Here is a 22,086-nt window from a genome sequence, read left to right as displayed (position 1 = left end):
AACAATGACAAACATCGACTTCTCTTTCTTTCTTTATCTTTTTTTCCTCCTTTCGGCCAAATTTAAAAGAGCTGCGGGTTACTGCAGACTAGGCAGCTACACTGGGCACAACACTCGTCCTTCTTCCTACAGTCCCAGCTGTCCATCACTGACAAAACAGAGTCCATCAGGGACACCATCGAGTGATAGACGCCGCCCACTTGGCCTGTGTCAAGAGTGGGTAATGAGTGAGTGCTGGACAAGGATAAGGGAGGAGAAAGAACACACTATACACAGAAGGGCACAGGTCAGAAAGGGTTACAACTTCCATTGTTTATGTTTTTTTGTCTCGTTCAAGATTTTCTTTGGGAAAGAACATGCCGGGATTATGCGAGAGATGATGAGGAGGGGAAGAAAAGAACTGAAAGAAAAGGAGTCGTCATTCAACATAGAAAAAGCACGGGGAGAAATAAATGACTTAAGCACAGAAAATAAAGAGTAAAGCAAAGAAATGAACAGAAATAAAACTTGGACAAATTTATATCTGGGCAGAAATAATAATAATAATTAAAAAAAACTAAACAAGAAACAAATGGTGACAAAACAAAACAGATTTTAAATTAGAAAATAAATCGATAAAAAAAGCTTCGCTGCAAGGTGTTTCTCAGCAATTGTTCAGTGATTAAGCTACTTGATGGTACACACTGAAAAATGACTGAAAAAACTTGCTGTAAAAATACTCACAAAAACAAAGCTGATGTTTTTGTTCTCACTAAAAGTATTTAAAACAATTAAAAGATGTTTTATAACATTCAGAATTCAAGCTATAATCTCTTATTTGATACATTTCTATCTGCTATTATAATGCATACAGAATATGGCTGCTGAGGGGAAAAGCTGCTTCTGAGTTACCTGAGACTTCACCAGAAGAGGCAGGAACCCGGCTGATGTTAGTGAGCAGGTGGCCTATATTGGGCACAGGCTGAGACTGCACTGTGCTCTCCTGCTCAACGACAGTCTGCAGCATCAACAAGGGAAACAGAAGAACAGAGAAAAATTATATTCAACTACATTTTATTTGAAAGTATGCAGTTAGTAAGAGCTAACAGTGGGTTGAGTGACTGTAAGCAAAACACAAAAGGTATTTTGTGTTTTCAAAAGATATTCAGAGCTATCAACTACCTTCTCACTACTGGACGTAAGGTGATTTTCTTAAGTTGCAAAACATTCTGAAATCATGTATTTTTCATGCCACTCATCAAACACCCACAGCTTTATATAGGTGTGTCATGTAAAATTAAGGGTGCACCAATAGATCAGCCCCGATCTCAATAATTTTGGGAGATTGGTTATCGGCTGATACTTAAGACTTTAACTGGTGTGAAGCCGATCTTTTCTCCCTCAGCAAAGTTCTAACAATCAGCCACCGTGCTCTTTTGCTCTGCCGTGAGAGAAGTTTGACTGACAGATCGGTCCACCAGGTCATGACTGCACATTTGAAGTTATCACCAGTCACCCCACTGTTACCAACTCAGCAACTTTCTTGCTATTTTTAGCAAAATTTCAGACCAAAAGAATCAGTATCACCGAGAATCCGAATTGGCAGCTGTAAGACTGCAACTGGTGCAGAAACTCCAGCTGTAATGTAGTAAAACGTAAAACGGTTCAAAGGATCTGAGTAGTTTTGCAGCAGTGACGTGCGATCGGGGAGGCAAATGAGGAAATGAGGCAGAGCCTCACCTGTCATAATGGAAAAATATAATAAAATAACTTATATTGCTATTTTCACCCTGTGGTTTGTACTGTAAAGTATTTACTTTTTTATTTAGCTTAACCAATTTTGATTATTTTTTCCTCAAAATCGCTGAATTTTCGCAATTTCCCATTCAAATGCTTGGAAGCGCAGCAGGTGAGGCAGCAGCGAGCTGAGCCTCACCTGGGATTGCGCAACCTCTAGCTAACTGCACTGGCTGCCACCCTATGGGAGCATGTTCCTCCTGTCTGTACGTCGCTAATAAAATGGTTAAAAAACATTTAATATATCAACTGATTTTCCATAATTTAGCTTATATACAAAGTACTGTGTTATTTGTCACCAACTGTGTGTGTAACGTGTTTTGTGTCCTGAGGAGCGATCATAAACGGCAGAGAACAGACTCCAGGTGAGGCAGGCAGTTCTCTTGCCTCATGGCAGGGGGCGCTCATGATCCCAGACATTGTGACTCCACAACTGCAGAGTAAGAGACAGTAACGGCGAGCTAGCCATACAATAAAGTCAAGTGCAGCGATATATTTATAGTTTTCTCCTCTTACCACAGCAATGTGGTAAGAGTTTATTTTGTGATTATTAATAATCACAAAATAAACATTAAGCCTAAAACTATACTACTGCAACAGACTGAATGTTCTGCTTTTTGTGTGGGAAATATTTGAGTGTTTTTTTTAGGGGCGTTGTTGTCAGTTGCTATGGCAACGAGTCTGCGTGTAGCCTGGCCAGGAAAATACGTGGTTTTGAGTTAGTTACTTGAACGGTTTTTCCCTTTGCTGTGGAGCACAGCACGAAATTAATAATACCTAAATTTCCAAGTTTCATTGAGTTAACGGAATTATTCTACGGCGGCAGCGCGACTATGGATGGCATGTAAAGAATTGTCTTTTTGCCCTCCAGCGTTGTCTGCATGACCAAAATTTCCTTATGTAAACAACAACATGCAGGTGGTCCACATTTGTACACCTGATTATGATTAAGTCAGTGCCTCACCAGCTTTGCACCTCACCGCACGTCACTGTTTTGCAGCACACTGAGAACAAAGTACCACTTACAACTGGATCTTCACTGCCATCTTCCATAAAGAACCAGTCAAACTGCTGGACAAGGTTCTCAACAATCTTGCACTGGTCTGGCATGTGATTGACCATGTCGGTCATGTTGTCCTCTGACGTTCTGACCAGAGTCGGACCGAATACGATTGCCAGGTTGCGAGGCTCCATCTAAAGACACCAGATAAAGACGAGTCAGGTAATTTGACAAAATCCTTAAAAGGCTAAACTCAGGATCTGATGGCGACAGGTCCGACCTTATTCTGTTCACAGTTATCGGAAACCTTTTTTAGGTGAGAGCAAAGGAATTTGAGAGTTTCAAGGTGATGAGTGGGCAATTCATAGACCTGTAAAAAAAAAAGAAAAAAAAGAAAAATATTTTCAGTATCAATCAATACTTAGTGCTAATGCTAATTAAATGTCCCTTATGTCAGAATATACTAACCAGCCTCTTGAGCTCCTTTAAACGCTCCACTGAGTCTTCTGTTCTGCTGGCTTCAATAAATTTATCATACTTTTCTGAAAGTAGGACAGAAAAAAGACATAATTTGGTACAAGCACAAAAACAAAACTATTTCTATACTTTGACTTTTATAATCTTACCATTTGTAAATAGAGGTTCTGGAAGTTTTCGGAAGAATGACTTTAATAAACTGCTAATCACATTAATGTCCCTCCATTTCTGCAGAGATTTAGAAAATAAACAGAGTTGCATGGCAGCAGGTCTTACAGAGGATAATATGAGACAAGCAAGCTGTCAGTCACTCACATCTTCCTGGATGTCAATGTCAGCCATGCCTTTGGTGTTGAGTTCCTCCTGCATGCTGGAGATGGCAGCGTTGTTTCCAGGAACTCTGTAGATTCCAGTGTACTCCAGTCCTCGCTCCTCTACGACTTGACAGCACACCTCCACGAGCAGCGGAACAAACTGCACAACAATCAGTGGGACAAAACTCGCATACTTCAACAACAATGCAAAAAGACACATTGCTGAACAGTAATACCGAACAAACATTTAAGGAAATATTTTCCTTAAATATTTTCGCATACTTCGACAACAATGCAAAAAGACACATTGCTGAACAGTAATACCGAACAAACATTTAAAACTCACCCTGTTAGTTTGAGCAGGTGGACAATCTTCAAGACGGACACCGAAAGTGATGCCGGCTTGCTTCTTTTCAAAAGGTTTCTTCATGATCCCAGCTATGCCGATTTTCCAAGCACCCCTGTCTCGAGGTGGACTTGATTCATCTGTAAACGGCGCCAGAAATAAATGAGCCACCTGAGATGACAGATGTTCTAACCACCGTAAATGATCCTGGTGACGTTACCTTTCATCACCCTTCGATCCTCTCCCGATTCTGGGCGAATGGGAGCTGTGGCTCCGGCCTTCTGTTTTACCTCCCAGGAATGCTTGCTTGATGCTGAGCGACTGCCGAGAGGACTTAGGGGAGGGCTCTGATCTGCTGCTGGGAGCACTGATCAACATACAAAGATAGAAAGATTAAAACAAAGATTTACTTTTTGTTTGGCATTCAATTTAAACAGTTATTTCTTGCTCTAGGTAACCACTAGAGGGCAATGCAGTGCCCTGTATACCTCATCATGTTGTATTCTTTTATCTTTCTACTGATCAAATCCTGGCTGGTAACAGAAGGATTCTGTAAAAACAAGAGAAAATCAAGTGAATGACTCAGATAATATAATATAAAATGTAAAAAAAAAAAAAAATACAAAAAAATCATATAAAAAAAAAATAGAGAAACACACCAAAAATAATCTCATGCCCAGAATCTGTGAATTTTCTGCTACCACAGTTCTGACTGTGGTAGCATATCCACTAGGAAACAAAAAATCTGATATTTTTCTGACACGTGAACATCTCTAAGGTATATCAGGTTGCATTAACCCAGATAGACTTCTGGTGTGAAAGCTATTACCGATTGAAGCATTTTCAAAGTTATTTTTAGAAATGACTTAAAGTCAAAGGAAGCACAAAAGCTGTAAAAGAAAAATGTTTCGGGAAGATCCCATCAACCACTCATTCAGGCTGTTAGAACAGAAGTGGACTTTAGTGGGTGTTGGACATTTCCAATTTTGATTTTTTTAAATCAAGACTGGACACAGGTAATATTGCCAGGTTTAAGTAAAAAAAACAAACAAAAAAAAGATCACTACAAGTCAACTAACATCAAAACGTACTAGATAATATCCAAATGCTAATTTTTAAAACTTAGAAGTATTTAAAGAGCAATAAGGGTCAATGCAAATATTTGGTAAATTTGAGACTTTTTGAGAGCTTTAAGATCTTCATGATTTAAATTTGCGACATACAAGAATTACAAAAAACAACTTTGATAAGTTCATTTAATAAGGTAATTCAAAACTAACAACTAATATTAGATAAAGTAGGAAATGTGTGAATGGCCATGGCCTTTTAGCTGTAAAGCAAACAAAAACACCTGAATAGATCAACAAGATCAATAATAAATGTAACAAAAAAAAGTTGCATTTGTAAGGACAATGTATTTCCAAACAAAGCAATTAGTGAGAAACATATACATTTAAGAATCAGTTAAATGTAATTTTAGGCCCCATATAGAAAATCTGGTCAATATCTGGACATTTAAGACTTTCGAAATACTTTTTCGGTCCTTCTAGAAACCTTGAAATGATTTTTAAAAAGTCAAAAGCACTCAGTCTGAAACTCTATGTAACTACAGTCTTTTCCTTGTGCAATGAATGAATGGATGAATGAATGAATGGGTGAATAAACATCCTTTTTGGCCTATGATGAACAAAGACCACTCCAAGTATCTAGCTGAAAGAAGTCTTTGTGATCAACAGAGGCTATTGTCATGTTTCCCCTTCACACCCTGTCCTTTTTTTTCCACTCAGGTAAAACAGGTTTGAAACCAGCTTTTATTCAAGTCATTGTTGACCATTTTATAAATGATGCTTTTGATCCTATTCCATCACTGATCTATGTTTTGGTTACAGACATATTTGTTTCACTGTGCTGTAAAATCTTATCAGATAGCTTGTTTTTGTCCTCCATTAAACAGCTGCTGCACTCCATACTGAGGATATCAGTGGAGGAAATAATGACAGCATGAGGGTCAACTCATCAGATGGCAATTAATGATCTGACTTGGCAACACACACACAAACACAACAAGAATCTGTCTACCCACACACACCTCCTCATCCGGGTTACTGTTTTCCTGGATCACCCTGATCCATGAGAGCATGTCTTCTCTCCCCTCTGCCTGGAACAGATACTCGCAGTCTGAGGTGGTTAACCGCAGCACATTCTTGCGTCTCGTTTCACTGTAGGAGATGTCAATCAGACAGGCCTTGATGCTAATTTGGAGTGGGTCCTCATCAGACTGGGATGCGGCGTGAGACAGGGCATCCTTCTTATCTTTGTAGAGGGTCAGAGTGTGGCCTTGTAAAATAGCATACATTTGTTTCCAGGATCTCATGCCTCCACCAACACGCTGCAAATTGAAAGACAGAGAAATCCTTAAATGTCACATTTTGAGTAATGAACAGGGCTCATGAAGGAGTGCTTGGGCATGGCAGAGTACCTTATTCTTTTCTGTGCTAAGTTGCCTGAAGTTAAGAAGCCCTTCCTTGGAAGAATCAGCAAATACATCTAAAGAAGACTCTCTACGAGATCCAGAGTCCCCAGTGGGTTTATGCCCGTCCAGTGTCTGGAAGAGTGAAAAATAAAGACATTTTCTGACATTACTATATGACAGCAGGACATGACATGAAACTGAGTCAGAGGGGAGGATGACATACAACAAAGATTTGCAGATAGAAATAGACTTATCCAAACCTAAAAGAATTGTTAACCAAGTAAGCACAACAAAGATTTAATATTAGAAAATTACGGCTTTTTGAAATACAATGGAGTGCATTAAAGTTCATAACTTTGAGACATGCATCAAATGGTTCTTTAGCTCCTTACCTTTCTCAGGCCTCTGAAACTGGCCATATGCTTGCTTGTAGATCTTTTGCACAGTGGTAAAGAAAAAGGCAAAGTCAGACGAATATGAATTGCCAAAGACAAAGAAACAAATCTCAGCAGGCACTTACCCTCTTCTCTCCTCTTGATAGTTATCCAGACCCTCGTCATAAGACTTTGATCGCTCTGTTTTACTAGCAGAGTCTGAGTCCAACACAGCACTTCGCATAGACTCTGAACATACACGGTACAAATATGAAATTACGGTTTATTTTTCAACCCAAATGTCATAAAAAGTTTTATTAAATCTAGGATCAATATCATCTATCAAGACAAAACAATGATGTGATATTACAGAAGAAAAGAAGAAATACTATTAACCATAATGGCAATAGCCAACTCAATGCCATTTACCTTGGTCATGTGACAGCTGTCGATGAATAGTTGGACATGGTGAGCCTTGACTGGAGGGTGCTGTCGCTATGGATGGTGCAACAGATATCACAGCAGAGGGAGGGATAGGAGCAGCCTCTCGGTCAACACTGGGGCTGACTGGCTCATCTATGAATCAATAAAATATTCAGTGTGAGCATAGAGAACCAAATTAACTTTGAATCGTTCTGTTCTCAGGTACAATGCATTTCTATATACTGTATATGCCTGCATTATAACAGGCCACTGGCTCCGAGACTCACTGGATTATTCTGAAAAGATTGTCACTTTAGCAATTTTCTGAGGGAATTTCTCAAGGGAGGAGAAAAACAGCAAAACAGATAGCTCTATACTGCACTTTTTAATTAATTTTAAATATATCTATTGACAACTGTTGTTGGGCTCTTTAGGCCTGAAACAGCTCAAAGTACAAAGCTGTTCTCCGTAGCCAAGGGGCTTTTGGAGCTAAATTTAAAAGCAACTGTCCTAGTTCCTGCCTGAACCCAACTTTGAAACTGGGCATAGAAATAAGGATGCCACCATCTCTCTAACAAGGCTTCTACCAAGGCTATTTTTAAAACTTATATCCATCATAGATAAACTCTAGGGGGTAACAGTCCTCGTATTTTCTTCTAAGAAAGCGACCTAGAGCAGTTAATAGCAATGTGCAATGATGCAGTGCTTAAATCATGATTCAGTAGAAAGTAGCCTTTGCAGAACAGAAGTTAAGTTTTACTGCAGTCATAAACTACCAGGCAGGAAAGTGTATGTGTGATTCAGAGTTAAAGACTTAACAGAGATGTTGGGTAGTCCATGAAATCATCCCAAAAAATATGAACCAGACAGAAGAAGAGAGACTTTAGGACTGACAGAACAGAAAGCAAAATCTGGATCTTAGGACCATGCCAATGTTTAGGGATAAAGGAATTTTATAATTTTTTCAATCTCTCCTCATGCGAAAAATCTTTGTAAACAATTGTGTGTGAGACTGTTTCTGACTGGGAGAATACAGCTGCATCCAAAATTACAAATTGGGTTCTGCAACCCCTTCATGACAAGCATCTTTAGCATTTAGTAGAACCCCGTTAGCTGAAACAAGGCTGATTCATAGATGGACACCAGCTTTTGGCAAGGTGCCTGAGGAATTTCTCCCCAAGTCTCATGAACAGAGGCATGCCGTTTGATTTTATATTTTTGGGTTAGCATGTTGCAACCACTTTTTTCAAATCCCACCACAGATTTTCAGATGGCTATGATGACCAATCTAATATCTTCCAGGGCTTCGGAAATGAAGCATTTATGGACTTTAAGGTTCAATCAAACACTGCCATGCTTTGCTGCCCACAATGTTCTTTTCAATGTATTATTTGTCCTTTAGACAAACTGTTGATTCTTAAGCAAAAGAATTAAAATTTTGATTCATTACAGCAGAACAGAATTCTCAAATGTCTTTGCCTTATCCATATATTTGTGAGCAAAGAGGAGTTGTTTTTTCTGATGCTTTTTTGTCAGCAGTAAATCAAAGTACAAAATATCCTTATTTTTATAATCATTAATAAATCAAAATACAAGAATACATTTTTTATAATCAATCAGTAATCAAAATGCAAGAATATATATTTTTAATCATCAGTAAATCAAAATGCAAGATCACTTATGTCTCTCAGGCCCTTATGATCTGTTTTCTGCGTTAACCTGGAAAGATCTCACCTCTCTATACCAGTTTTCACGACAGGGGAAAATCTTTGCAACAGACAAGGAGCTCTTCGGCATTTAGTTTAGCAGAGACTGAAATTTCAGTGGTTGCTGCCTCCAAGACTGCCGCAGGTCTTTTGTTGTCAGTTGAGAGTTTTTGACCACCTGCCTCCTCAGGAATGTGATGAAAGTCATTGACAGCTTACCCTTTTCTGCCATGTCCAGGAGGCATAGCTGCTGTTCCTTTAACTTTAAAAAGCAAACTGTGCTTCTAAGGCGATCTCAGAGAACACTTCAGATCCTCCTTTGTCATGTTTTTTCATAATTTTGTCCATGTTCATCTTAGGCAACAATCGCTTTTATTCAGAAAAGATCATACCCTATTCAGGGGTTTGAAAGATTTTCATATTTAGGATAGGGAAACCTAAAATGCAATGGGTGTTGAAAAAATGTAGGTGTAACAGTATGATTAAAATTCCCTCAAAACTGATTTTAATTTAAGTTTTTCATTTTTAAAGAAAAATATGAAATATAATTCAAGGCTCACTCAAGAAAATGATGCACATAAAATCTGATACTAACCTCATTTAACTAAGAGTATTTAATTTACTCTTAGTAAAAAGAGTATTTCATTTAACTAACTGATTTTTAAGTACCAGTCATGGAGACATGAAATTTTACTCATTTAAAACACTATTCTCCTTAACTGAGATACAAATCCCACACAGTGTTGTTATTGTAAATGATCATTTGTTCTAAATAAGTCATCTGGTTAAATAAATAAAACGCAGAACAAAAAAGAATCATCATTGCTGTCTGCTTTGTCCAAATCTGGACTTCCAACTAAAGTCAACTTGATCCAAACCAAACCAACAGCAGAACAGACCTAACAACCTTTATCCAAATTAGACAAAATGCTAGGTTAATACTGCAGTCTCAAACGGATTCAACAACTTCATGACAAGCATCTTTAGCATTTAGTAGAGCCCCGTTAATCTGAAACAAGGCTGATTCATAGCTAGACACCAGTTTCTGGCACAAGGTTTCTGAGGAATCTCCCCCCATGAACAGAGGCATCCTGTTTATCTACATTTTTGGGTTAGCATGTTACGACCACCTTTTTCAAATCCCACCAGAGATTTTCAGATGGTTATGCTGACAAAGCCAGTCTGCGTATTTTTACTTTTCAGATTGACAATTACAGAAAAATTTAAGAGGAACACAAAACAAGAAATGTTTATGTAAAATATCTGTTGAAAATGAAGGTGCTCAATACGTGCTTTAAGACAGGCAACGGTTTCGCCACATATGACATGTAGTAAGAGTTGGTTTTTAAGAGAGAAGTGTGGCCTACAATGATGTGTGTGAGATGCTGCAGGGCTTGTTCTGTACGATGGACGAGCCCTCGCTGAGAAAGCTAAAAGGCATGAAACATGGTATGAGAAGTGAGGCTGACTCCGGCTTACTGCTGAATACAAGACAAAACTACAACACGACTCCTTTCTGGCCTAACAGAAGGATAGACAAATATTCATTATACATAATGGATAACAGACAAGGGTAGGAGGAAACAATTAACAGAAATATATATTTTGAAAGATCATTTGTGTAAAGATGTTAATTTATATGTTCTTTTATCATTGCAATTAAATGTAATACTTTGCTCACACCCAGTCAAATATGGAGGTTAATATTTTTTATATATATTGAGAAAGCTTACAGTGTAAAACAAAAACAACCAGTAAAATTTTATCAATATTTGAATGTGCGCTCTGAACCCCTACAACTTTGTAAACACTCTGACAGCAGTTTCTGAGATCCCAACGATTTAATCATCGCAGCATCCATTACTCTGCTGTTTGACCACTATGAGTTCACTGTCAAGAGACAACATCCAGGAAAACAATGCATTAACAGGGGGGACTTCACTACATTACAAACACCACTTTACTCTGTCATGGTTAATTCAAAAGCATCTCAAACCCACTCTGAACGTCTCAGCCTGATCAATAACATCTCCCTATAGAGGCTAGTTTACCTCTGACTCTCCTAAGCACATCAAATAAAACAACTGTTAAAGTTGTTCATCGTACGTCTATTGAAACTCTTATAATAGCGCTTACAGTGACATTCTATTATGTGTAGCTACAGTCCCAGTTGCCATGCCAACATGGTCAGCAAGGCAATAAACTGATTACTGTCTTACCGATGAATGGAATGGCGTCCAGGGTCTCGTCCAGGTTGCTGGAGCAGGAGTTGTGACGTTGCTCCTCAAGGCGCCGCATGTGTATCTCTCGCCGTGTATCATTTGGAAGCCAGCAAGCCGCCACGTCTGCCGTAGAGTCCGTTCCTTCATCATTCACAGCCAGGATGTAGGAGGGGTGCCGCAGTGGGCTGGGGTTCTTTCCACCGTGAGGTTTCTCCCTCAAAACCACTGCAGGTTCTGAGGGGCTTTGACCATTTACCTGACTTTGAGAATCTTGGTGGGCTGTTTTGAGGATGCCAGGCCTCTGAGGAATCTCTTTTGTAGCAGAGCATGACGAAGACCTGATTCCAACTCCTGTTGCGTCTCTGCCTACCTCAGAGATCTGTATGGTTTCTGACCACATCCTGTTCTGACCTGGTTGGCTAGTGTGGCCTAGATGGTGTGATGGGACTGAAACTCTTTGGTCGGTAAAAGAATGTTCAGTGCTTTTCCCAAAAAGCATGGCAGACAGCATTGGTGAGGAGCGAGTCTGAAGGGAATCTGGACCTTTAGAGAAAAAAGAAGGGTTTGGTGCTCCTCTCATACCGCCTCTGTATCCAGCCGAAGGCCTGAAGGGCACAGCATTTCTGGGCATCGCTTGCCGGCTGGGCCTTGTACCTTGGTCTGCCCTTGAATACCCTGCTCTCCTCTCACTGGGCCGAGCCAACTCAACAGGTTCAACATAGTCTATGGAATGAGATCGAGCTTTCAGAGCCAGGGCATCTTGGGACACACTTCGAGGGGGCCAGTTCCTTGGATTGCTTATTTTCTCTGGATTCCTCATCCGGTCCTGTGAAGCACTGCGTGGTGCAACCTGAAAATGGGGTGGAGGTCCGTGGTATGAACGTTCATGGGAGGTACTCCTGCGCCGTATCCCTTTAGGAACCCAGTCTCCTCTGGGAATGTGAGAAGCAGTTGCAAAGGAGGGCTGACCTGCAGTTCGCAAATTGTCCAACCTCTCCTGAATTGTCCGACTACCATGGGAATGGATACCTTTGTTGTCAATGTACTCCCTGTATGTCTGGTAAGTGCGCCAATCAATGTTCTGATGGTTGCCTGGGTAGTTAGGTGCTTGACCTGTAAAGGGAACCATTCCCGGACCACTGGGATAGACATCGACCTTTCGAGGGAAAGGATACTGGGCCAGTGACCCCGGTCTTCCCCTAACATAGGCAGGGTCCATGAAATCAACCCTCTGTGCCGAAACCACCTGTCCCATGTGTGCCGAGTTGGGAGGAACCACCACAGTCCTAACGCTGTCGTTGCGCATGCACACCGCTGTTTGGCTTTTGGAATATTGGCGAGGAGGAGATGGGGGCACGGTGATTTCCTTACGATACCCATAATCAAGAGATGCTGCTGGTCCCCGGCAGATCTGCCCCGATGAGTCTGTCGCCTGGGCCATGCCCGTGGGTTTACAGTCTACTCTGGGATAGCATACCACTGGTGGGTCAGGGATGTGACTAGCATTTCCACTGTAGCTATTGTAGCCACGCAGGTAGGCATCCTGGGAATAGGCCTGAAGACAGAGCAAGAAAGTCATGTTACAAGAGAGGCGTACAAACAGCAAGTGGGTGCAACATTAAACAGTGTGGTGCTAGATGCTTAAAGACAAGTCAAGTGTGATATTGAAAATGTTACTGGATGCATGTGTAGGCAGTGCCTGCTTCAGTGAGTGAGTGGAGGCGTTTCAAACAACTGAGCAGTGTCAAAGCTCTTCATCTGCTCCTTATTTAGAATTGACTTGGTAATACTAGTGGATATCACACTTTATATTAAAGAAAAAAAAACATTTATTTCTAAACAGCTGGTCATTTATCATCATTTTTAAAAATTACTGGTCAGGATATTCTCTCCCATTGTTTGCAAAGACACAGAAATACATTCAATTATAAATACTATGAACAACATCATATTTGGTGGGGAAAAAAAGTCAAAATACAATCACAAAATGGACAGACGCGTAGATCACAGTTACATACCTCAGACTGACAGACTAGCCTCTTACAAGCAGCAGGATGCCGAGGTCTCATACAGAATGTGCTATAATTATCTTCCCTACGTATCATGGATTAGTACAAAGTCTAAACTCTTTCCTTGGCGAGCCTAGCAAAAAAATCCAAAGTAGGAACTTAAAATATAAAGGTTAATAATATCTATTTTTGCTACTCACAACATACTTACAACAAGCACTAAGGAAAGGTATAAGGACTTTGGCCCTGTTACAGTACAACCTTACAATAAAACTGTGTGAGCCACAGCAATCAGTGCTAAGCTAAGTTCCTCCCTTTTTAAGTATGACTGTAACCAGTTCAGAGGTCAGCAGCCTTTATGAAACTGATGACATCCGACATAAAAAGATGAAGAAGAGGGCGAGGCTTCACAGCCAACTCGAGCTTTTAATCTAACAGGTACCGCAGGCACAGTGCATCGGCCATGTCTGCAGTCTAAACATTTGAGCCATTAGCACATATTTGATCACAAACATAAATCCAAGACAACTGTGTGGTAGTAATTTACAACCACTCGAAAGAAATCCTGCGATGCTGATGACATGCATGACACATGCAAAATGATACAGTAGGTACGACATGTGGCAGGTACCAATTGTACCCTTTTCTTACCAGATTAGTTGTTTCTTTAGAAAAAGGCTGCCATTACAGCAAACGAACATGAGAGCATTGAGGAATCATGGGAGAAAAAGATGACAGTAGAGCAGAAAGCACATATTGTAAGAAAAATAACTGGTTCCAAGAGCATAGAAGATGAATCAGCCATAGCAAAGCCTGGGATTGACATGCTAAAAATACACTGGTGTTGCAGCGGCGGCACACAAGGATGAGAAAGCAAAGATGTATCAAGGGTTGCCACGTTACAACCTGCCTGTGACACTCTGTCCTGGTCGAGGTGGCAGAAGCTGAAGCATGGTTTCCATACTGCTGTTAGGTCTCCATGGCTTCATCCATCTTCAAACAGAATATTACGCTAACTGAACAAGGTGTCTCCAGTCTATGTCGCCCTCTCTCTCTTTTTTTCCCTCCCTGCTACTGCTCACATGACAGAAGCAGCAGCTGCTGATTATACATTCAGCTGTGATGGTACAGCTCCCCCTCCCACTTCTTCCTCCTCCCTCCTTTTCACTAAGCGTCAACCTGTTTGAAACACAAAGCAGTCAGCTGATTTCATCCTCTGGTTTAAGCTCATCATTCACGCTTTCCCCTCCGTTTTCTCTGCTCACTATTTCCTCTGCTATATAGCGAACTATTCCCTCCCTTTTCTGCTCCATAAATGTTCTAGTCTCTCTCTTTGCTAAGCAACTGCTGTCTGTCTCCAAGCTCTCAGTGCTTGCTGCCGCCTACAGTGTCGTGTCGCTCTGCTAGCATCTGCGATAATCCTCTGATTTTTGCAGAAAGATCATAGTTTGCTTGTGTACACTACAGATATTTTTGTGTTGCCGTTTTTCATTGGCTGAGAAACAATGTGGTGAGAGGTATCACATCACACAGTGTAGGAGAGTGGACTACAGACAGAAAAAGAAGCAAACCAGGAGGAGGACTCTCAGGGAAGAGGGTGGAGTAGCAGTGAACTCGATATGACAGAGGACAAAATTAACTTAATAAAAATAAAAAATGAAATTTTCATATACAGTGCTGTGAAAAAGTACTTGCACCCTTGCAAATTTCCCCTTTTTTTTTGCTTTTTGTCACTTAAATGCTTCATATCGTGAAACAAATTCAAATAGCTAACAAACACAACCTGAGTAAATATAAATTGTGTTTTTTATATTATTTCATTTATTAAGGGGAAAGTTATCAAAAGCCTGATCCTGAAAGAAAATATAAGAGCATCATCTTATTAAATCATGTATTTACTATTCATGATTCACTTTAACTGGGAAAACTGACTTCAATTTGACAAGCCCACAACTGATAACTGCCAGATCTATAGAATCAAAAAGATCACGTCTGACAAGATCTTGAAATTCAAGAAAAGATGAGAAAGTTATTGACATCTATTAGTGTAGAAAGTGTTACAAAGCTATTTCTAAGGCTATGGGACTCCAGCAAACCAAGGGGAGAGCCACTATTTACAGTACAAACAGAGAAAACATGAAACAGAGGTAAACCTTTAAAGGAGGGGATGATCAACCAAATGTACTCCAAGAATTCATGGACTCATTCAGGAGATTATGAAAGAATCACAACAAAACCTAAACCACTGAAGATGTCAGCTTAACTGAGTGAAGGTCAGAGTTCATGATTCAGCAACATGAAAGACAAAGTTACAAGGTGAAAACCATAGCTGACCAAAAAGAACTCCAAGGTTTGTTGGTTTGGGATAGCTTTTTCCCTGAATTAATGGCATCATAATTGTTTTGCAATTTTATTGTTTATTTTATTGATCAACAACAAAATAAAATTACAATGTATAATGATTATTTAAAGAAACAACCGCCAACTTCCCTTAGGAATTAGTGTTCAGGAATTCAATCATTTAAATGTAAAAGATTTGGATAATGAATGAAATAAAGTAACAATATTTCCAATATCTAATATTTTAGAATAATGAATAGAAAATAATTGAATGTGTGCTTTATACACAAATAAATATTTATCATTACCACATTACATGTGCTAAGTAGATGAGTGTTCAGTTAGTAATAAGTATTCAATGTAGATCTTAAAAATCTCCAGGGACAAATACCTGTCGAGCAAATATCTTCCCAATTTTATTGTAGTGTTCAAATCAAAAACTCACTAGCAGACTATAAAGAGCTCTTAGAAATTGATTTCTGTGCAAAAAGAATCTGCAATGGATTTACTCTGGATATGGAACAGATGAGAACATCTTGATTTAGCAGAATCAATAGTAGCTACCTACCGCTCCCTGCAGCATGCATAAAAGATTAATGATGAGATTTCAAGCCTGCTAAGGTAAGAGGGTTTCCCTCTGACACTTGGGGAAACCAAGTGTCAGGAAAAAAAAAAATGAGCTTAGAAATTTAAAACATTAAGAACGCTGCTTAAAGACTTCTGTCAAAGTAAAACATAACACAAAATGATATCAACAGATAAGGTTTACTGCCAGCAAGGCAGTTTTAAAGAAATAAATTACTTAAAAAAATTACGTTATATTACTGCTACATGTTTACGTAAATCAATATTGCTTAGCAAAAGTAAAGGTATATTAATCACAGTCCGCTTGCTTGTTATAGACTCTCCAGACTCAAAACTGAGTTGTTTTTTTGTTTTTTTTCCCAGGTAGCAGTTTTTGGTGCAGTTTGCTTTCGCACATGCGCTTGCGAGTGGACTATAATTTGTAAACAAACCTGTGCAGGTGACAATAATTGCTCCCATTGGACAGAAATGACGGAGACGGGACAGAGCACAGATCCAGAAAAAAATCAGGTTTGGAAATCCTGTTTACTGCATTTCTACAAAATGTTCTTGCAATTTTTACAACTGCAATAACATTTTGAATGTTGAGAGCAGCTCATACAACACTGGCTTTGCGTTAGAATTTCTAATTTTGGAACAGGTGTCTGCAAATGTGTGCAGTAAGCTGAAGGAGACAAGATGGTCTTCGTGTTCTGACCAACAACATGTTGCATCATCAACCAGGTATGATTTCAGTTTAATCAGTACATGCAGCAGTAGAGCTAGCAACACTGAAGGGCTCATTTTTACCATATTTCCCAGCAAACTGTGGCTCATGAAGACCAAAAGGGCGTACATTTCCTGTAGTTTGTTCAGAAGTGGACCAAGATCACCTCAAAAAGTGGCTCTCGGTCCAATTGCTTGGTCTGCACCAAAGTTTGCTTGAGTGTATTCACGCCTGCCACAGAAGGTCCGGATCAACGAGGGACACGAAACTCTCGGTCTGTCTAAAGCAAATCAAATGCTGGTCTAATTGATCCCTGGTTTCTTTAAGAAAATTTGACCTTCCCCTTTTTTATTTGATAAAACAAAACAAAAAATCTGTCAACATGCTGCAGTTTATTAACTAGGGTAAAAAAAAAAATGAAGGAGGAAAGTTTGGACAAGTCATATTTTCCAAGTCAGGCAGCTTGCTAAATTTCTGGTGCTTTTCTGCAGATATATATTTATATTAAATATATAAAATCCTTTAACATAAAACCTAAGACCTACAAAGCTGGAGTGTACATTTTATCTCATATTAATGTCATCCAAATGTATTTTTGTGATGCATCATCCAGCAGTGAATTTAGGGCATTTCCGCACTGGTGTCAGCTGCAGTTCTGGAGGACAGAAAGTCTCTTATGGCCTGATTAGGAGGCCCAGATAGAGAGTACTGATGGGACAGGCTGGATGTCTGGATCTCATGACTACTACCCCAACATAAACACTTTAAAACTAGAGCAGCTCCAGGATGGACCAGAAGTTATTAGAAATGTAAAAAACAGTTTTTTCTTCATAGTCTTTTAAAATATGATAAAAAACTCAATCTCACCAGTTGCAGTATGTCCTCATCTTTTGGCATCACACAAAGCTCAAGAACGTCACCACTGAAAAAAGGAAAGGGGCGTTTTTAAACAGAAAAATTACGCCAAATAAACCAAAATAAATGTCTTGGATCTTACCTGTCTTGGATCAAAGTTATCACCTCAGAATAAGCTTTTCCGATTATGCTGGCTCCATTCACCTTCACTATTCGATCACCTATTCAACAACAAAGGTCACATCCAAAGGCTTGCAAGCAGTGTGCTAAGTAAATAAAGCATTTAATAGATGAACAGGAAATCATTAGAATAAAAATCAGCAGAAACTATACACCTTCTGGCTGATTAGCAGATCAGCAACAGTACAATGAAAATACTCCTCTACTTACAGTCTTTCTGCCTTTGACTGGAAATGTACAAACTTTTAAAAACAATCTGAAAATAGTTAATGCTGATTGAGTATTACCTGTACAAAGGCCAGCTTCATGAGCAGGACCCCCTTCCTTGACTTGTTTCACGAAAATAGTGTCCATTGGTTCTAACCTATTTCTCTGCCTCCCTGTGGAAACACAAAAATGAAAATCAATTATTCCAGTTTCTTAAAATGTTGACAAATTATGATTTAAATGTGCCTATTATTTTATATTATAGCATAGAAAAATAGAAAAATCAAACCAAAAACAAAATGTAAAAAAAAATGCCTCATGTGCAAGAAATAAAACAAAAACAAACACAGTTTAGTTGAAAACTACTACCTAAAATAAGATGGTGCACTGGGTATTTGTTCGGGATAATTCTTGTCTACTGCTAAGACAGACAATGAGTCATTAATAGAGTCAATCTGTGGGGCTTTTACGGACGCAGATCAGAATGACCAAACACAGAAAAACCTGTTTGCTCATGCTGCCTGTGTCTCCTAGCAGCTGCCTGGTCACGGAAATAAAAGGAGAAAAGAAATAAAGGAGGAGTGGGGCAAAAGAAACTAAGGAAGAAGAGTGACAGAGTGCTCAGCTGCACACCTCCCACTCTGTCCTTGTAAACTGAGAAATAGCTGTGGGCACAGCCAGAGAGTGGCTAAAATACTTCCCCAGTAGTTAACATTCTGGTGGTGAGTCAGCACACACTACCTCGCTAAGTCCAGCTGACGTGAACTAGAGGATGAGATCACATGATTGTTTGTGACTGCATGTGCCATTTAAAATTTATACAACAGCATCAATAACTTAAATAAAGAGGAGAACAAACTTATAAACCTGTTACCTTATTAAAAGAGTCACATTATTTGACTCTTAAAGATGAACCAAATGATCCCACTGCCTTTTTAAGCTCCAAACCACAGAAACTTGTGACCTTATTTTGGGCACTTTAATCACAACAGATTAATCATAAAGAATCATATCATGGGAATTCCCATTACATAATAAACAGAAAAGTGTCCTATTAACTAAAGTTGGAAGAAACACACCCCCTCTGGTGGTGTGATTTGGAGCTGCAGCTCCATTTCTTCAAGGAAGCTATTCTTGAACTAATGTGTGAACAGACTCTTTGCCACTACAAATCACATGAAGAAGAAATAATTCAGAAAAAGACAAACTTCTTATGTTATTTCTTCATTCTCAAAAAATATAAATAATGAAACACTGATGTCTTCTTCACAGCTCGGGTGCAACCACCTAAAAAAAAAAATCTATGTTTATGGATTTTTTCACATTGAAACCCAAACAGAAGTATAATTGCACCCTCGAAAAGTCCGGCTGTCCAGAGAAACAAAACTTTCTCTGACAAAAAGACTTATCAGTAAAGATGTAATTAGTTTATGAGACATACCTGCCTTTAAAGAAAAGAAAATGAGTAGAAAGTATCCTTTCAGCATGGAAATAATTCTTGTCTACTTATACAACATTTTGCTATGTTAAAAGTTAAATCAGGAAGTTACCAGTAAGCAAATGTTAAACAGACTAAAGAATGCTTAACTCATTTCCACATTGTTAAAATAAAAAAGATATTGTGAAAGAAGGAAGAAACTGTCAATTGTAATATGCTATCTGCATAAATGAAAGACTTTACAGTTACAGGACACGAATATATAAACACACATCTACCAGGAAAAGGGACATAAACTAAAATACTCATGACTGTGTCACTGGTGAGGCCTGCCTAACAAACATGACATCAAGTGAACCGTTTAGATTTCCAGTGTAAAAATGAGTCATGCGCTCAAAGCAGAAATTTCCATCCTATCCTCTGTCTCTATCCCAAATTTAAATTAAAATCATACCAACTTGTATCTTAGAATGGGGAAAATCCAAACTCTTGCTGTGGTGCGTCACCATCAGGTATATGGTATACTTCACTTAATACTAAAGTTTTTTATTTGTGGTATTTCATGACATCTTGTGAATTACAACGAGTAATTTCAACTGACTTCAAGATCACCATCAGTGCACAGCAACACGTGATGAAGGAGTAACACTGCACACACCCCTAGATCGTTCTAGTTCCTCTGTTACTTTCTCCAGCATCTTACTGAAATAATTCCTAAGCTGTATAAACAGCGTGACAGAATATTTTAGAAATGATAGCTCTTTAAAAAGTTGCAATACTTTAACAAGGGCCTGTTTAATGCTTCACTTGTTAGATTAAGATAAAAATGATGAAACATGGTCAAACACAAAAAATTCATGGAAAATTCAGACCTGCTCTTTTTTCAGTATTTTTTTTTAATGTCTTACAAAATAAAAATAAACTAAAACAATGTGAAGTTGGCCACTGTAGCACAGAAACAGATACAGAGTGGATGGTTGTGGCGTCACTAGAAGTCAATGCACTGACTTGGTTGTAAATCAGGTCAGAAAGTTTAAAGAGTTTTTCTGCTTACCTCTGCGCCCACAATCTTCTTCCTGTAAACGCACAAAGATACTCAGCATGACTGTTGTGCTTATGGCCACATAATTTTGTTCATCTGGATTTTTGTTGACTCACAGTAATAAATCAAAGAAAATCTCGACATTTACCGGGAAGCAGTGCAGGCTCGACTCTGGTGGGTACACGATGAAATGCCGCAAAGTGAACCCAAACCCCAGGGATGTGCGGCGTAAGCGCACGGTTTTGGGCCTCGGCCAAGCGAACGGCTCCTCTTCTGTGGAGTACTGCACTGCAGGACAATCAGCCAAACTTCGCCTCTCTGCAGAGTCATTCTGTACAGAAAAGAAAGATATAGAAATTATTGAGCATAAAATCTTTCTGATCTTTTAAAGCAACTTTATTCTGTAATTAAGAGCTCTTAAAAAGATTAAAAGCTGATAACAAAACTACCATAAATAAAGAAGTTTCAGGACAAACATATTTCTTGTTTCTTGTTAATTTGTTACATGCTAAAGCTGCTAGCAACATTTTTTAAAATGAAATCAAACAAACTCCTTCTGTTTAAATACTTTTACACCAATAGAACATGCTATTGTCAGTTTTTCTATTTGCTTTGCTGAAGTTGTAGTTGTTATCTAACCAAGATAGAAACTATCCTCTAAAAAAAACAAGCTACAGCATGCTTCAGGTGAACCATATCAGCCATAAGGCAACTTCTTAGAATTATTTTTGGTAAATCCAATTATATTCATCTTGGGTTTTTTTCCCTCCCTTCCCCTCTTAATCAGTATATTTTTTTGTTTTTATTTTAATTGCTCCATCAAATGTTCATACTTGATTATGAATGACCGCAGAAAAAAAGATTAAAGGAGTATACAAGATCACAAAACATTGAAGAAAATAATTAAAACACATGCAAGTGGAACAGACATGTGTTTCACTTGCCTGTTCCACTCACAAAGGAGTGATGTCCACTCCTTTGTCTTTAGTTAATGCCAGCTGACCAGATCAGTTTTTGTAACCAAAACCAAACACCCAGAGCAGAAAATGCTTTTTTGTGAGTGTTTTGTGGATCTCTAAAGATGAAATTCAAACTTTAAATACACAGTTGTGTTTTTATGGTCAGTGTGTAATTGTTAGTGGAGCAAATGTTACAGTAGAATATATCTTTAAGCGGGATATATTGTAAGTTTGGAATAACAACAAGAGTAATGTTACAGTTAGTTCCCAGCCTTCAGGTTTTAAGGACACACACTCCTGTGTTTACAGTATATTTATAGCCTCACACCTTTGTTGTTTCATATGTGTAGCAGCAGAAACAAATTTACTCAAATTTCCCTGCAACAGTATATGTGCAGGAACATCTTAGATGTTAAACCAAAAACAAGCAGACTCCCTCCTCAACCCCCAACCAGTTTCAACCATTTCTCCCAACCCCAGAGGGACAGACCTTTCCCCACAATGTGAGGAATTTGATGAGCTTGCATTAATTGTATCTCTGTCTGTGGCTGACATATTTGAGTAAAATGTCAAACCCCAAAATGTGCAACATGCTGCAATAACTGAGTAGATCACAACCAAAGATTTTACTAGAGGTTTACCTGCTTATGAACA

At 38.9% G+C, this 22,086-nt stretch overlaps 1 protein-coding gene across 1 annotated transcript in view; it reads right to left on the bottom strand.

Moving 5' to 3' along the window:
- Positions 1-22,086, bottom strand: part of arhgap21b (Rho GTPase activating protein 21b) — a 39,208-nt gene that overhangs the window by 5,993 nt on the left and 11,129 nt on the right. Inside the window, 21 exon segments of the mRNA XM_032566451.1 lie at positions 892-997; positions 2,803-2,970; positions 3,057-3,146; positions 3,245-3,318; positions 3,403-3,481; positions 3,569-3,727; positions 3,914-4,053; positions 4,134-4,161; positions 4,163-4,280; positions 4,402-4,463; positions 6,003-6,302; positions 6,393-6,518; positions 6,779-6,821; positions 6,907-7,009; positions 7,190-7,336; positions 11,109-12,666; positions 17,619-17,673; positions 17,749-17,827; positions 18,074-18,166; positions 20,486-20,507; positions 20,622-20,804. Coding sequence (XP_032422342.1) covers positions 892-997; positions 2,803-2,970; positions 3,057-3,146; positions 3,245-3,318; positions 3,403-3,481; positions 3,569-3,727; positions 3,914-4,053; positions 4,134-4,161; positions 4,163-4,280; positions 4,402-4,463; positions 6,003-6,302; positions 6,393-6,518; positions 6,779-6,821; positions 6,907-7,009; positions 7,190-7,336; positions 11,109-12,666; positions 17,619-17,673; positions 17,749-17,827; positions 18,074-18,166; positions 20,486-20,507; positions 20,622-20,804 — 3,733 coding nt within the window.

Source organism: Xiphophorus hellerii, chromosome 6, assembly GCF_003331165.1.
Source record: "Xiphophorus hellerii strain 12219 chromosome 6, Xiphophorus_hellerii-4.1, whole genome shotgun sequence".
Taxonomy (NCBI): domain Eukaryota; kingdom Metazoa; phylum Chordata; class Actinopteri; order Cyprinodontiformes; family Poeciliidae; genus Xiphophorus; species Xiphophorus hellerii.
Note: the sequence above shows the minus strand (reverse complement) of the source record. Positions and strands in the feature narration are given on the sequence as shown.